General features: G+C 54.6%; 7 protein-coding genes across 7 annotated transcripts; 4 read left to right on the top strand and 3 right to left on the bottom strand.

Moving 5' to 3' along the window:
- Positions 1-1,027: 1,027 nt before the first annotated feature.
- BO82DRAFT_411914 (alpha/beta-hydrolase) lies at positions 1,028-2,389 on the bottom strand (the record flags this gene model as incomplete). Its single annotated transcript, XM_025639817.1, has 4 exons — positions 1,028-1,494; positions 1,628-1,763; positions 1,806-2,330; positions 2,385-2,389. The coding sequence occupies 4 exons, from the start codon at positions 2,387-2,389 to the stop codon at positions 1,081-1,083; spliced, it is 1,080 nt and encodes a 359-aa protein (XP_025493564.1). The 3' UTR covers positions 1,028-1,080.
- An 809-nt stretch (positions 2,390-3,198) lies between these two features.
- On the bottom strand, positions 3,199-4,191 carry BO82DRAFT_332300 (uncharacterized protein). The gene is made up of 2 exons (XM_025633174.1): positions 3,841-4,191; positions 3,199-3,766 (listed from the first exon to the last, which is right to left on the bottom strand). The coding sequence occupies exons 1-2, from the start codon at positions 4,122-4,124 to the stop codon at positions 3,271-3,273; spliced, it is 780 nt and encodes a 259-aa protein (XP_025493565.1). The 5' UTR covers positions 4,125-4,191; the 3' UTR covers positions 3,199-3,270.
- Positions 4,192-4,552: 361 nt separating this feature from the next.
- On the top strand, positions 4,553-6,280 carry BO82DRAFT_353046 (uncharacterized protein). Its single transcript, XM_025634864.1, has one exon. The coding sequence runs from the start codon at positions 4,960-4,962 to the stop codon at positions 6,193-6,195; it is 1,236 nt and encodes a 411-aa protein (XP_025493566.1). The 5' UTR covers positions 4,553-4,959; the 3' UTR covers positions 6,196-6,280.
- A 1,270-nt stretch (positions 6,281-7,550) lies between these two features.
- On the top strand, positions 7,551-8,353 carry BO82DRAFT_411916 (uncharacterized protein; the record flags this gene model as incomplete). The annotated part of the gene is made up of 1 exon (XM_025639818.1): positions 7,551-8,353. One exon carries the CDS (start codon positions 7,551-7,553, stop codon positions 8,301-8,303), a length of 753 nt encoding a protein of 250 aa, XP_025493567.1. The 3' UTR covers positions 8,304-8,353.
- A 483-nt stretch (positions 8,354-8,836) lies between these two features.
- Positions 8,837-10,010, top strand: BO82DRAFT_44967 (glutathione S-transferase family protein). Its single transcript, XM_025641204.1, has one exon. It carries the CDS (start codon positions 9,119-9,121, stop codon positions 9,785-9,787), a length of 669 nt encoding a protein of 222 aa, XP_025493568.1. The 5' UTR covers positions 8,837-9,118; the 3' UTR covers positions 9,788-10,010.
- Positions 10,011-10,516: 506 nt separating this feature from the next.
- BO82DRAFT_307068 (MFS transporter) lies at positions 10,517-12,204 on the top strand. Its single transcript, XM_025632269.1, has 4 exons — positions 10,517-10,679; positions 10,747-11,770; positions 11,838-11,958; positions 12,019-12,204. Exons 1-4 carry the CDS (start codon positions 10,522-10,524, stop codon positions 12,147-12,149), a joined length of 1,434 nt encoding a protein of 477 aa, XP_025493569.1. The 5' UTR covers positions 10,517-10,521; the 3' UTR covers positions 12,150-12,204.
- Positions 12,205-12,486: 282 nt separating this feature from the next.
- On the bottom strand, positions 12,487-14,156 carry BO82DRAFT_332311 (high-affinity glucose transporter; the record flags this gene model as incomplete). Its single annotated transcript, XM_025633175.1, has 2 exons — positions 13,384-14,156; positions 12,487-13,305 (listed from the first exon to the last, which is right to left on the bottom strand). Exons 1-2 carry the CDS (start codon positions 14,101-14,103, stop codon positions 12,487-12,489), a joined length of 1,539 nt encoding a protein of 512 aa, XP_025493570.1. The 5' UTR covers positions 14,104-14,156.
- Positions 14,157-14,202: the final 46 nt, after the last annotated feature.

Genomic DNA, 14,202 nt, shown 5'->3' on the forward strand with positions numbered 1-14,202 from the left:
AAGCATGATTCATTTTATTTCAGTGATACTGGATTGGTTTGTCTGCTAATGCGCGAGGCTCGTTTACATGAGCGGCGGAGCAATGCCAGGTGGTTGCTCCGCCGTACTCGCTCCTTTGAATGCCCGTTTACACCACGAGCAGAAAGACCCTGGCCGCGCGATCGGAGGAGGGGGTTGCTGCTGAACCGCACTTTGCACGGGCCGGATCCGCCGTCGACGATGGTAAAATCTGGCCCGGCAGAGCGGACAGCTAATGTCGTGTCTGCAGAGCCAGGCGTCGATGCACGGCTGATGAAAGCTGTGCTCGCACGGTAGCTGGCGGTAGACCGCTGTGCAGTCCAGTGGTTCTAAGCATATGATGCATGTGTCGGGGTCTATGGAGTCGATAGTTAGCCCCCTAGATGATGGTCGTGATCGGAGAGATGGCTCACTTGTAGGGTCCTGAACCCCTTGATGAAGAGGGAGTCGATGTAAATCGACCTCGTAGAAGACGGGCCGCATCTTATCGGGTAACATCGGCAGGCGTGGGTGAAGAGTCTCGCATTGGAGGTACTGTATTTGGTTCACTGGCTGATAGCAAGAGCATCCACACGAATGTACAAGTGCCTTGATATATTAACGGGCTGCGTATAGACCTGGCACGATGTGACGTGGTTGAGTGGAGGATAATTTGGCCTGCGAAAAGAGCTCGGATTAACCGGCTAACCCGCCAAAGACGGTTGTCATTAATTTCCTGCTAAGCGACCTATGACTAGCATCAATTTCCGCAGATTACGTACGGCCCATGACCATACCATTGTATACATCAAGCTCCCTTAGTATCATAACAGGTTGTGGTGAATTCAAGAAAAGTCTGATTTCGAATCTGCAGTGCCTCCATTCGATTCAATTCATTTCTTTATATCCCATGGTCCGAGCCACCCAAAATCTGAATGGGGTACTCCCCATTCCGCCGTGCAGAATGGTGATCTTGAAGAGACGACTAAGAAAGAGAAGAGTTCGTGGAGCCCATCCATCCCGCGATCGTGTCATTACCGTGCGAGGGAGACCCGAATGTAGCAAAGGCCGCCCAGCTGCCACTCATCTCCGAGGACAGAATGCGATCGGCTGCCGTCGCGTACGGGGCGTATCGCGGACTGCTCTGCGCCTGGTTGAAGACGTAGGGGATGTCGCGGAAGTGCGAGACCCCGAGGTAGGAGGTATTGGCGTCCGCGTACCAGGATCGCAATAGCGTTTGGTTGATAGCGAACAGGTAGGTTGCGGTGGTGGGCTCGGTCGGTGTAGAGAGCGGGACAGGAGAATCCGGTGTCGCGCTTCATTCGGCTCGCGTGGAAGGACTTCGAAGTACTGCGTCGAGATGTTCTTAGCGGGAAGTCCAGCAAAGTCGGAGACGGGGTACAGGGCTAGAACTTGCTTGATGCGGGTGGCGGCCAGGAACAAGGCCACGTCCGTGTCAGAGGCGAGAATCGGCAGGGTGAAGAATGAACCGTCATCCTCGTTCCAGCCGCCAAGGTTGTCGATGTTGCGGGAGAATTAGCCGGTGGCTAGAAGCCGAGAGGGGCTGTCGGGAATGAAGCTGGAAGGGGAGTGGGGGATGGGGTTCATCCATCCCCGAGCTATTGCCCACGGCCTCTTCGTATGCAAGGGTGCTTGCCTTGCCCGACCGCTGTATGCCGTGATCTGAAGACCACTCCGGTTGCGCCCTCGCTCTCGCTGACAATGGTGACTTGGTCCGGGACGCCGCCAAATCCGGCGATGTGCTTCTGCACCCGTTCGAGGGCCAGTCACTGGTCCAACAGCCCTACATTCTGGGAGTCGCTGGCGGCAATTGCGCGAGAGGCAGCAAACCTAAGGGCCTGACGCGGTAATTAGCGGTGACGTAGATGATCGGGAAGCCCTTCTGGGCAGCGCCGTTCACGAGCCTTGTCGGGTCGTAGGCCGAGTCGTAGATCTGCCCGAGTGAGTCCCCGCCGCCATAGATCCAGACCATGACGGGGAGCTTGGCGGAAGATAGAGTTTTGGCTGGTTGGTCGTTTCGGAGATTGAGACAATCCTTTGACATAGTGTTGAAATTGTGAAACAGGGGCATGCTGGAAACCTCCTGTTGCGGTTGCAGGCAGGCGGCGCCGGCCTGGGTGGCATTCACCAAGGTGCCGGGGGCATAGTTGAAGGGCTTCGGTGGCGCGAATCGGTTGAAACCAGAGGTGTCCTGGCCAAAACGGATATTCAGGAACGACTCGACATTGTTTGCGACTGTTCCTTCAAAGCGGACTTCGTCAAGACTCTCAACAAGAGCTCTTCGACGGTGCTGTAGGAGAGGGCTTGAATGGCTGTGCGGAAAAGGCGCACACTACGCCAAAACCGAACGGGTTAAGAACGATAACCTCATATTTGAGCAGAAGGGGAAAAGCCTTGTCTGTTTCGCTGGAACCTACCGGGAAGCTAAAGCTCAAGCTGAAATTTATACATGGGTTGGGCTGAGCGTGCTCGGCTGGACCGGAATTATCAAGGCGTGCGCAAGTTGGAAGAATGAGGCCGGGTTGCGGGTAGGAAATACCTACCAGGTATAGTATATCCATGATCATGGATACCTCCAGGCTACTAAGGTGCAGCACTAAGGTATTGATCGACATTGCATGTTCTGCTTTGTTCCATCACTTGATTGGCCGAACATCTCGATTTCCCTTTTGGGCCTTAGTCGCGAGCCCAGGGCCCAGTCCATGACGGGATAATAAGCGGTCGAAGTGGACTTCTCAACACAGCCGGGCGAGCCAACCACAGCCACCTTAGCCCCACAGCGGGGATGCTACCCAAGCACCCCTATACATGTCAGGTCTGTAGGTAAATTGATGTGTTTGTCCCATGTTGAAGACAATGATTGACGTTGGCACACAGCCTCAAAGCTACTAAATCTTCTAGGGATCCGGCTGTGGGGTCCTTTTGAGATGACCTACGCTTCGTCGTAGTGGAGCCCTTCAAGCGGCTCAAACTCACAATTTTTTATTGTATGACAACATCTTTCATAGTAGACAAAAGGCACTATTCCGTAACTCATTATATTCCAAATAAACAAGCTCTATCTGACTAGGAATAAAGACAGTATCAAAGCGAGTCATTGAGAATTCTTACTATGTAGGAGAATCCGTTTCTGCCACGCAGGTCGCGATTCTGTAAAAGCTCCCATTTGATCGACTAATACTCTAATCACAATATATCGCATCGCACATACAAATCCAAACAAATCACTTAAGCTAACTGCCGAAAAAGCCCTTATACTCCTTCAATCTTCCCCTCTGCGGACCTCTCAGTCGGACTCAACTGCACAAAGTCCTTCTCCAATACAGCCGAGACCCCCAGAACCATAGTGATGAGCATGGCGAAAATCTCCTCCAGCACATCCATGCACAAATAGATGGTGGGGCTACCCACCAGCACCGTGAACCGGGTATCAGTCGTGTAATCCCCCATCGCTGAGTACACCAGCCGGACAATGAGCAGAGGACAGGAGAGGGCGATCGCGAGAAAGAGCTTCCTCTGGAAAGCCCGCATGGTGGGGCGAATTTGCACGAAGAGCCATGCGCCGATCGCAACGATGAGGACGAAAATGGCGAGGAAGATGCCCATGGATGCCTTGACTATGCTGTTCACGTGGTATGTGCCGTTGTCATCCGCACTGCTGACACCGGCAATGCCGAGAATCAGGCCAATAATGCCGACGAGGGACACAATGTTGAGGAAGCGGGGAGGGAGGCTTTGCTGCGTGTCGCTGGTGATTCATTGCGGTTAGCTTGTTCTAAAACATGCAGTCGTAGGCATGTTTGATTTGTCGTTGGCACTTACATTTGTCTCAACAGACCGACATAGGTGAGTAGCAGAGGAGCAATGCCGATGAGCTCGCACACCGCTACGGCGACCTCGACATTGTAGGAATCATGGCTGATGGTCAAGAGTGACGCGATGCTGCCGGCAATTCGAATGAGGGAGAGTGTGACTGCGAATCGCCAGATCTTGCTACCAACCCGCCATCCAGTGCGCCTCCAGATAAATATGGCAGCAACGAGAATGAATGGGAATACGATGAGCTGTAGGATAGCGATCCCGTCGCGGTAGGTAACGGTGCCCATTGTAGGTAGTAAGAAAGATGCTAAACAAAAACGTGGTGTTTGCGGCAGTTAAGAAGATCTGAAATTGGATACAGAAATAAAGCAGATAAAGAGAAAGCAGAGGGGAGGTAGCATTTATGTTCCCAAAGGTGGTTGCGGCTGATGTGTTTGGGAAAACACAGCCCTAAAACTTTGAAGTTATTGACGGACGATGAATGGTAGAGCATCTCGCCTACCATAAGCGGACTAGTGCTGACGGGAGCCCAGTGGGTCCCGCGGCCCGCTTTCCAACCCACAAAATACCCAAGGAAACTGAAATCTCTTGGCCCCCGCCGATCTCGGTTGCTTCTCTCTAGTCTCCCTCGAGTCCCTCCACCCCTCCCACCCCACATCACCACCTGCCAATTCACTCTCTGCATGCCGCCAATGCCCCTCCCGCCGCCTTGGATGTTGGACCCAAGCACTTGCTTGAGCTGTTACCAGGATTCAGGATTTACACAGGTTCAATTTTAATTACCGTACACCCTCCTTCCGGTCTCAGATATGTCTGGTCCACGAGTCTCCAAAAGCTGTGGCAACTGCCGAGCCGTCAAACGACGCGTGCGTAACACTCCAATCGGTCTTCCCGTGGTTCAGGGGCGCTGACTATCCCGAACAGTGCGACAAACAGCGCCCCCAATGCGGGCAATGCATTCGACTACGGGAAGAATGTCCCGGCTATCGAGATCAATGGGACCTTGTCTTTCGCGATCAGACCAACCAAACCATCCAGCGGTCGCAGTCTCAGGCAGCCTCGACCGCCATCACACACAGCCCCCTGTCGCCCCCACTCCCCCAGCCCTCACTGTATCCGAGCATGGACCAGGTGGGCGTCAACGCCTTCCTGCATCATTTTGTCACCGGCGACCACAGCCCCTCGCGTGGGTACCTCAACTATATCCCGGCCACTCTGGGCATCAATGACGACCAGCCCACCCTGGTCGCCAGCCTGGCTGCGGTCGGCCTGGTAACGCTGGCGAACTCTCATCGTCAGCCGGAGCTGGTGCGCCAAGCGCGCATCAAGTACGCGGAGGCCATCCGGAGCGTCAACGCTGCCCTGGCCTCGCCCGTGGAGTCAGTCAAGGACAGCACGCTGATGGCCGTTATCTCCCTGGGTGTCTTCGAGCACTTCTCGGACTTTGATGCCTGGGTGCGTCACGTGCAGGGGGCGGCCGCGCTGACCGTGCTCCGCGGCAAGGGCCAATTCGCGCGCGGCAACCCGACCGCCCTCCTCCTCTTCACGCAGGTCCGCACCGACATTATAGCCGCCTGCACCCGCACCAACCGGCCGTTCCCGGCGGACATGCGTGCCCTCCAGGACGAGGCCGCCAAGCACGTGGGCGCCCCCAACGCCATTTGGGAGATAGGGGTGCTGGCTACCCGCTGTGTGGACCTGCTATGGCAGGTGATGGAGAGCACAGGCACAACTCAATTACCCAATCTTCTCGACGCCGCGCTGGTATTAGAGCGGGATTTTGAACTCGCGATGGCAACTCTCGCCGTTCAAGAGCCATTTTACACCACCACCGCGGAAGAAGCGGGATGGGTAGGCGGAAATCCCGACGCAATCTACAATGGTCGCGTCGACTGCTACCTCACCCCGTGGGCGATTCGGGCCTGGAACAACGCGCGCAGCATTCAGATGATCGTCTGTGAAATCATATGCTACCTTTTGAAGAAGATGCTCACGCTGAAACCCTTAGCCCCAACTGCCCAACTCCGCTTGCGCCGTCAGCAACTGCACGAGACCCTCGGAATCCTCTCCCGCGTGGGCGAGGATATTCTGGCCACGGTGCCGCAGGCGCTGGGAATCGTGGCCTCGCCCTCTAATCCATCTCAACCCTACGCAGGGGATGTCAGCCCGAGAGCCAGCGTGTCGGGTGCATACATTCTGATTTGGTGTCTGTACATGGTCGGGAAATCACCCGCCACCGCAGAGCAAGCTCGTAAGTGGATCATTCGACGCTTTCGGGAGATTTTCCAGGGCGCGGGGATGGAGATGGCGCTGCCACTTCTTGAGGACATTGTTAGGATAGATCAGTCGAAGGAGTAAGGTGGCTGTTGGCTGGTGCCACCTCTTTCCAGCAAGTAATATATTAGAAGATGGATGAGAAACCCACGAGATAAGGAGGTCAAACCCTCCCACTAAACGAACGGAGCATAGCCCTATTAAAATCTAAGTGTGGGCCATACTCCGCTAAGTCCTGGAGGGGAACACTGCTACTGCCGAGACCCGAGTTTTCCGGTGCCACATCGCCGACCGTGCCGACAGGATCAAGGATCCGGTCCAAGAGCTGCTCGAGTCGTGCCTGGACTTTTCTGCAGTCCCTATAGTTCCTGGTACCTCGAGGAGGCACCCATGACAGACATGAGACGTAGACGGTGAGGTTGCGGAGGGCTTTTGCATGTGAGAGGCTCGGATACATCTCCCTGTTACCCACAGCACTGGAGCCATAGCGAAGCATCTCAGACAGGAGAATCTCTGCACTAGGAAGTCCATAGGGCAGAAACTAAGGGTGTTCATCAGCGATGGATGGTAGTACAATTGGAGCTAAGTCAATAGAGGTAGTAGATATAGGTGCTGGGGGCGCGGCCCTTGAGGGTGGTGTTCGGGTCGCGGAAGGTCTCGGTGTAGTAGCCTTTTTCGGGGTGGGGGGTGAGGTTGAAGGCCGAAATGACTTGCTGGGTGGTGTGGGTGGTGGTTGCCAGCGCCATTTCTCTCGCGGGGAGTTGGTCTGGTTTTGTGTTCTGCAAAGCTGTGGTTCGATGGGAACGGCTTTGGACAGTCTTTGGAGAGCAGATCGGAAGGTAGGATTAAATGGACATGTTCGCTAGGTAGCGTGTGGGGGCCTTATCAAATCTTGAAAGGGGGGTTATGCGTGTTTGTTGTTGTAGTTGGATATCAATCCTGACGGTACTTCTAACAAGAAAGAACGCTGATCACTACTGGTGATGACTATTACCATTCACTCGCACTCTGATCCTTGCAGTTCCGCATTGCTTACTGTACCGCGCTCCGTCTCCTTCCTGTTCAGGGAGTGCGCTGACTTTGCAATCTCGAATGCATCAAACCCGGACTGATCGCTGGGAGTCAGCGCCAACAAGAGAAGGGAAAGGTGCAGAATGGATTTAGCCAAGGGCATTCCAGCTACTGATCTTTGGTCGCTGTCCAGATATATCTCCAGATTTATCCCCTACTTGTTTGTCTTGGAGGGGCAAGTTCTTTATGGTGTGTGTAGCTTGTGGTTGGGACATCGAGCATCCTTATCCGGCCGCCTGTTTGTCGTCTATGCAACATAAGGCCAGTAGCAGGAAGCATTTGGCGTGTTTGAGTTCGTTACACAGGAGGTCTCCTCTAAAATTGCAAACACATCCTTTGAAAGATTTCTCACTATGGTCCACACCATAATGTACTTACAATCTCTACACCCATGTTGCCCGCATCCCCAAACACCTCGGAACTCTACGACACAAGTCAAGTCGCAAAAGCTTGACACAGCTAGCGAGAGCCAAGATCTAGACCCAACAGTCTTTCAGGATGAACGACGTCAGGCAAGACCTGCCTATTTCTATGACCATGGCCGCATTTACGGGAATCTCCTGGTGGCTCGGACTGGAGGTCACCGCGTCCTTAGTCCTGACCTTCAAGCGCCGTCGAGGGCTATACTTCTGGTCCTGCGCACTCTTTTCATGGACGATCATCCTCCAACCACCTTTTATCATCCTCGCCGACTTCCACGTCTGGACGGATCCCATCCCCTCCATCACCTACGCCAAGATACTGATCATCGTGCTGGACTTCACACTCTTCGGCATCTAGTGCGCCAATATGTTCCACTTGCAGGGGGCATTGAAGCTGTGTGTGTCTATGGTGTCAAGCTCAAGATTGGGTTTATCATCTTGAATCGGCTGCGGGAGGTCATCCTGCGTCCAGCCAGTCGCGGCATATACCTCCGGAGTGAACAAGCGAGCATCCACTTACTAGGGGGAAATGGACTCAGGTCCGATGCTGCCGAGGAGCCGGCTTCCGACCGTGCGAGAATACAGGCGAAATGGGGATACGAATTCATACGAAGCGTTTGTAGACCCCTGTGGTGCAATCTATCCTTTTTCGAATTCAGTTGGCCTACTTGGGTGGGAGAAGGCGACTTAGAGGAATAAAGAAATAAGACGGAAACAAATACCAAGCAAAAACATACAACAGAAGGGATTCGCTGGTGGTCACCCACCCAACTACTAACCTCCCGGCGTGTGGCTTAAGTACGGCTGAGCGGACGGGAAGCCCTGTTTTCCACACCCTGTGGTCGTATGTACGGGGTAACATCCGGCCGTTGATTATATACTATACATCCCACAATATCTTGTCGCGTAGTCCGTTTACCGTATACCATAATTTGCCCCGGTGTTTAAGCGTTCCGTGCCGACTGCACGGATTCTACGGAACAATACTGGCTTCGCGGTTTGAGCACCCACCGCAGGAGGTTTGGTTGGGTACCTTCCCCGTCAATAAGAAATTGTCTCAGGTGTCCTAAGCAAGCTTTTGTGTGGCCAACTAATACTGCCAGAGGCTGTTGCTATAGAAGTTTCGTGACCACACCATGTAGCAGAAACGGCCTACGATTTATAATCGGCCTACCACGTCACCGAACACTATAATACAATAGGCGGATGCTACTGTACTTCTAATTCCAGGTATCACTACGGGTCTACCCCACCGGTCTGCTTCACTCTTCAACTGACCCTGAGCCTATCTGTTGAATACTGCTATCCGAGGACTCGCTTACAGTATGCAGTATGCTCGGCGAATGAGCCGGGATTTCGGCGAATGCGATCCACCCGAGCTGGCCGGAGCCCTCATCCTGCCCGACACTATATAAGGTAATCAATACGCAGAAGTACAGCCAGGACAAGAATCCCCCAAACATATCCCACGGCAGTCAAGCCACTCTTTATTCGTACGAACAACCTGAACAAACATGCAACCGATCACCCTCTACTCGCACCCCATCGGGCCCAACCCGTGGAAGGTCGCCCTCATCCTCTCAGCGCTCCACCTCCCCTACGAGACCGTGATGGTCGACTTCGCCGACGTCAAAAAACCCCCCTACGTGAACCTGTGTCCTAACGGCCGTCTCCCAACCATCGTGGACCCCAACCAGAACAACCTTACGCTGTGGGAGTCCGGCGCCATCGTGAATTACCTGATCGAAACCTACGACTCGAGCCACCAGCTCAGCTACGATACGTTCCCGGAGCGCCACCACCTCCAGCAGTGGCTGCACTTCCAGGTCTCCGGGCAGGGGCCCTACTACGGGCAGCTGGGGTGGTTCCAGCGGCAACCCGAGCAGGTGCCGCTTGCAATCGAGCGGTATACGGCGGAGGTCCGGCGGGTGATGGGGGTGCTGGACCGCGCGTTGGAGGGTAAAAAGTGGCTGGTCGGGGACAAGTGCACGTTTGTGGACTTGTGCTTTGTGCCGTGGCAGGAGTTGGTGCCGTTCATGGTGCGGGATGACGCGGTGGTGCGAGAGCTGGTGGAGCAGTATCCCAATGTGAGGGCGTGGATGGGGCGGATGAAGGGGAGGGAGGAGGTGCAGAAGGTGTTGCGGGAGAAGCGGGAGGCGATGGAGCAGGCGCAGTCAAGCTAGTTCTTTTGCCTTTGCCTCTGGTGTTGGGGTGTGAGGTGTGGGGGGATTTTCTTTGCGGTTTTGTTTATCCTGCGTATAGAGAAAGTATCAGTGGTTGCTGTAGTTTACCGCAGTACCGGTAGTAGCGTCACTTGTTTAAAGGGAAGCAACTCGACAATTTGATAAGGTAACGGTTTTCCTTCCTGATTCGACTGTTAGAAGTCCTCCGGGTTCCAAATTTAAAACACAAATATTAGAAGTCTCCATGCGGTAATTGTTATACATTTAGAATGTGATTGTTGCTTGCGAAATACTACCTAGTACCACATCCACGTTCACAGTTGAGGAAGGGTAAAATTAACAGTGCTCATTGGTTCGTGGCATGGCGATGCTGTGTATATTCACAAATGGACCTTGCCTTGGAAAAAGATTCAGGATATTTGTATACAGCCCACTACCACTACCTACCAAGTCACTAAGGGGCTATCGTGCAGTACAGAAGATTCCCAAGCTTAGACCTACTACTTTTCGTACTCATGTACTATACGCTGACAGATGTGCCAATCAATCAACCAGGGGTCCAGATAGGTCAGGCTGGATTTCGCCGAAATAGTGGGGCCGCCGGCCTTTGCCCACTTTAGCACATCCGATTATCCGTTGGTTCTATAGTACTCACAGGTACTTAAATGCATGACCCTTCATACTCTACTTACGACCGTCCTAGGCAGATATGTTGGACAAAGGACACAATGCCTATGGAGTCAGACAGCTTGAATAGCAATGAACCCAAAACGGTGTCCATCACCTCACCAGAACTTCCGGAGTGGGCGGATGACCCAGCCAATGCACAGAATTGGGGTATACAGAAGAAACTCTATAACACCGCCATACCTTCTATACTCTGTCTTCTGATGTAAGTACAGAGGCAATGAGAATTGAGAGGAAATGATAGCTAACTTCGAGTCCTCCACTTCCAACAGATCTTTTGGACTTGCCATCTACTCGCCCTCCCACGGCCATGTTCAAGCCGCGTTCCACACTTCCTCCACCAAGTCGCTTCTACCTTTCACCATGTACGTATACGGATTGGCATTCGGGCCCATGATTGCGGCTCCCATCAGCGAGACCTATGGGAGGCGTTTCATCTACCTTGTTATGACTCCGCTAGCAATGCTCTTCATCCTCGGCGCAGGGTTCTCAAACAATCTGGCAAGCCTCACGGTGTGCCGCCTACTAGCGGGCATGTTCATCTCCGCTCCGCTGGCTGTTGGAGCTGGCACAATCATGGACATGTGGAGCGGGCCAGCAACCGGTCGCGGGGTGACAATCCTCATGACCATCGCCTTCATGGGCCCCGCTATTGGATCTCTAGTCGGAGGTTGGGTGGCCGAGTACAAGAGCTGGCGCTGGTCGCAGTGGACGACGCTGTTCCTGGGGGCTGCCTGCTGGGCTTTCAGTGCCGGGGCGCAGGAGTCCTACGCCCGCCCAATCCTTCACCGTCGCGCTGTCAGACTGGGACTGCCTGTTCCCCCAAGTCCAATCCCCGGGGGTCTGGCCGGCGTCAAGATGATGCTCACCGTCACCCTGGCACGCCCGGTATACATGCTCCTGACCGAGCCTATCGTGGCTCTGTGCTCGCTCTATTCGTCGCTCAACTTTTCCGTCCTCTTCTGCTTCCTCGCCTGTGTACCTCTCGTGTATACTGATGTTTACGGCTTCACGCCGGGTCAATGCGGGTTGGTGTTCATTTCTCTGGCGCTGGGGTGCGCCCTGGGCTGTCTCGGGCTTCTGGTGTCAGACCAGTATACTCTGGCTCTGCACCGTCGTCACCATCCCGAGGGAGCCCCCGCGCCACCGGAACGAGTTCTATGGGCGGCGATGTTGGCTAGCCCGTGGATGCCGGTAGCATTGTTCTGGTTTGCGTGGACGTCGACTGCCGATGTGCACTGGATGAGCAGCATCGTCGCCATCGGGCTCTTTGGGTGCTCCAACATTATGATCTTCGTTCGTGTCCCTCCTTATTTTTTTATCCGAGTGCGACACCTTTGCTTTATTGACCGCATCGTCATAGGTGTCGACCGCCCTTTATCTGACGCGTGTTTATGGGGCGCAGTTCGGAGCTTCCGCGTTGGCCGCCAATGGTCTGCTGCGGTACGGCATTGGGGGCTCGTTCCCTCTTTTCACTCTCGCCAGTATGGTCTTCTTGTCTGTCCTTTCTCAGTTCTTCATCAGGTCTAATCAGTTGTGTTCAGTGTACCATAACCTAGGTTATAGCTGGGCGTCTAGCTTACTCGGATTCTTAGCCGTGGTGTTCGCGCCTCTGCCGTGGCTGTTCTTCCGCTTGGGAAGTCGCGTCCGGAAGCATAGTGCGTATTCGTCGTGAGTGGAACATAGAAAGCCTGCGATTGCTGGGGATATACTGTATTTAGTGGCTTGAGATAATTTGGGCTAGACTCCGTAACAAATGGATGTGATAGCGATAGAGTGGGAATAGGTAGAGTAGGCATGACTTCGTAAGGCGGCCGATTCATGTTTTGTGGGTGGTAACCAGGACCCATAGATAGGTAACTACAGTATATGCAGTATATACAGTATAACGGCTCGCCGCGCGAGTAGCTATAGCAAAGTACCTTCTCTCCTCAATTCAATCCGGATGAGCATATTTCATCTTCATTCTCCATGCACCTAAGCTTAGAATCTCTGTACGGTACACAATCCCATCACAAGATTTCAACACATTCTTCCTCCAGAGACCCTGCCTTTCCTTCAACCTCACTCCTTGACAATATACCTTGACACCGATACGTTCCAAATGCTCTGGCCGAGACCTGTTCCGCGAACATCTCATCGATCTCCTCCAGCGACCGCTGCTTCAGCTCGGGAACCACGAACCACACAAACACCGTCGCCACCACCGACAATCCTCCATAGATAAACGCCACGCTGCCTCCAATCGCCGCCTGCGTGTACGGGTTCACAAACACTATCACGAGCCCCGTCCCGTACGCCGCGAACCCCGCCAGCGTCACCATCTTCTCGCGCACCGCGGCGGCCGGGGGCACCTCCGCCGTCAGCACCCACGCCAACGGGCCCCAGGTGCTCTGGAACGTGAAAAACCACAGCATCAGCATGACAACCGCGCCGACCTGTCGGCCGTAATTGTCGGTCGGCGTGCACGTCAGCCCGCCGATGATGAGCATGCATGCGCCCAGCAGGGCGGCGGAGACCAGCAGCACGAGCCGGCGGCCCAGGCGATCGGTGATGGCCACACCGGTCAGGTTGCCGGCGATTCCAATCACGTACACAATGACAGACATCAGGAGGACTTGGCGGAAGCCGATCTGTTGCAGGAAGACGGCTTGGTAGTTGGCGACGAAGGAGATGCCCTGCGCTTGCTGGAAGACTTGCGCCCCGACACAGATGATGGTACGGCGACGGTGGATGGGGTTGGTGAAGCAGAGAGACCAGGAGGAGGACTCGTCGGGTTGCTGATCTTCTTGGTGCTGTTGCTGTTGCTGTTGCTTTTGCAACTGCTGTTGCTGTTGCTGTTGCTTTTGCAACTGCTGTTGCTGTTGCTGTTGCTTTTGCAACTGCTGTTGCTGTTGAAGGCGAGCGACCTCGACCTTGGCGTCCGCAAGGGAGATGCCGCGCAGTCGAGCCAGACTGACCCCGGCTTCGTCGAGGCGTCCGCGTTGCATCAGCCAGTAGGGGGACTCGGGAAGAATTGGCAGACTGATCCAGTTCAGTACCGGGATGGCCATCTGCGCCACCACCACCCCGCGCCAGGCCCAGTCCCCGGGGATGTGGCGGCAGAGGTAGACGATGAGGGCCGCCACTAGTCCGCCGACCATCAGGAAGACGTTGTACGTGCCTGCCATCACCCCACGGAGAGCCTGGGGAGCGCATTCGCCCTGGTACACCGGGATCACGTTGGAGGCGATGCCGCCGCCAAAGTAGACGACGGCTTTGCCTACGAGGAACTGGGCATAGCTCGTCTCGCAGGTTGATTCGATGACAACGCCCACGCTCACCACGGCTGACTGGATCCATAGGCTCTTCTTGCGGCCGAACCGTTCGTTCAGCGGGGTGGCACACAGAAGCCCCAGGATGACCCCTGCGTAGCCCAGTCCTGTGCCAAGCGATTGTTGTCGGTCACTCAGCACCCAGGTTCCTTGGACGTGACTGTAGTGTCCAAACCGACTGGCAAATTGCTGCGAGCTCATGATACTCGCCCACCAGGCTTGGTCGAACCCGAACCCGGCGGAGGAGAGGGAACCGAAGATTGCCACGGCCCAGATGATCCATGGCAGATCCCATGTGCTATCAGACACGGCCATCGTGGAGGGAACCAGCAAGGGAAGAAAGATAGATACAAGAAGAGGCTGGAGGCACGTTGTTGCTTCCGGTCGCAGACTTATCTGATTCTTCCTCGTTGC

The sequence above is a fragment of the Aspergillus uvarum genome (assembly GCF_003184745.1).
Source record: "Aspergillus uvarum CBS 121591 unplaced genomic scaffold BO82scaffold_17, whole genome shotgun sequence".
Lineage (NCBI taxonomy): Eukaryota > Fungi > Ascomycota > Eurotiomycetes > Eurotiales > Aspergillaceae > Aspergillus > Aspergillus uvarum.

Coding starts and splice junctions, on each gene's coding strand:
- BO82DRAFT_332300 (XM_025633174.1), bottom strand. CDS start 4,124: ATGGGCACCGTTACCTACCGCGACGGGATCGCTATCCTACAGCTCATC. Junction 3,767..3,840: donor GTCGGTCTGTTGAGACAAAT/GTAAGTGCCAAC, acceptor ATGAATCACCAG/CGACACGCAGCAAAGCCTCC.
- BO82DRAFT_353046 (XM_025634864.1), top strand. CDS start 4,960: ATGGACCAGGTGGGCGTCAACGCCTTCCTGCATCATTTTGTCACCGGC.
- BO82DRAFT_44967 (XM_025641204.1), top strand. CDS start 9,119: ATGCAACCGATCACCCTCTACTCGCACCCCATCGGGCCCAACCCGTGG.
- BO82DRAFT_307068 (XM_025632269.1), top strand. CDS start 10,522: ATGGAGTCAGACAGCTTGAATAGCAATGAACCCAAAACGGTGTCCATC. Junction 11,771..11,837: donor GCTCCAACATTATGATCTTC/GTTCGTGTCCCT, acceptor GCATCGTCATAG/GTGTCGACCGCCCTTTATCT. Junction 11,959..12,018: donor CCCTCTTTTCACTCTCGCCA/GTATGGTCTTCT, acceptor AGTTGTGTTCAG/TGTACCATAACCTAGGTTAT.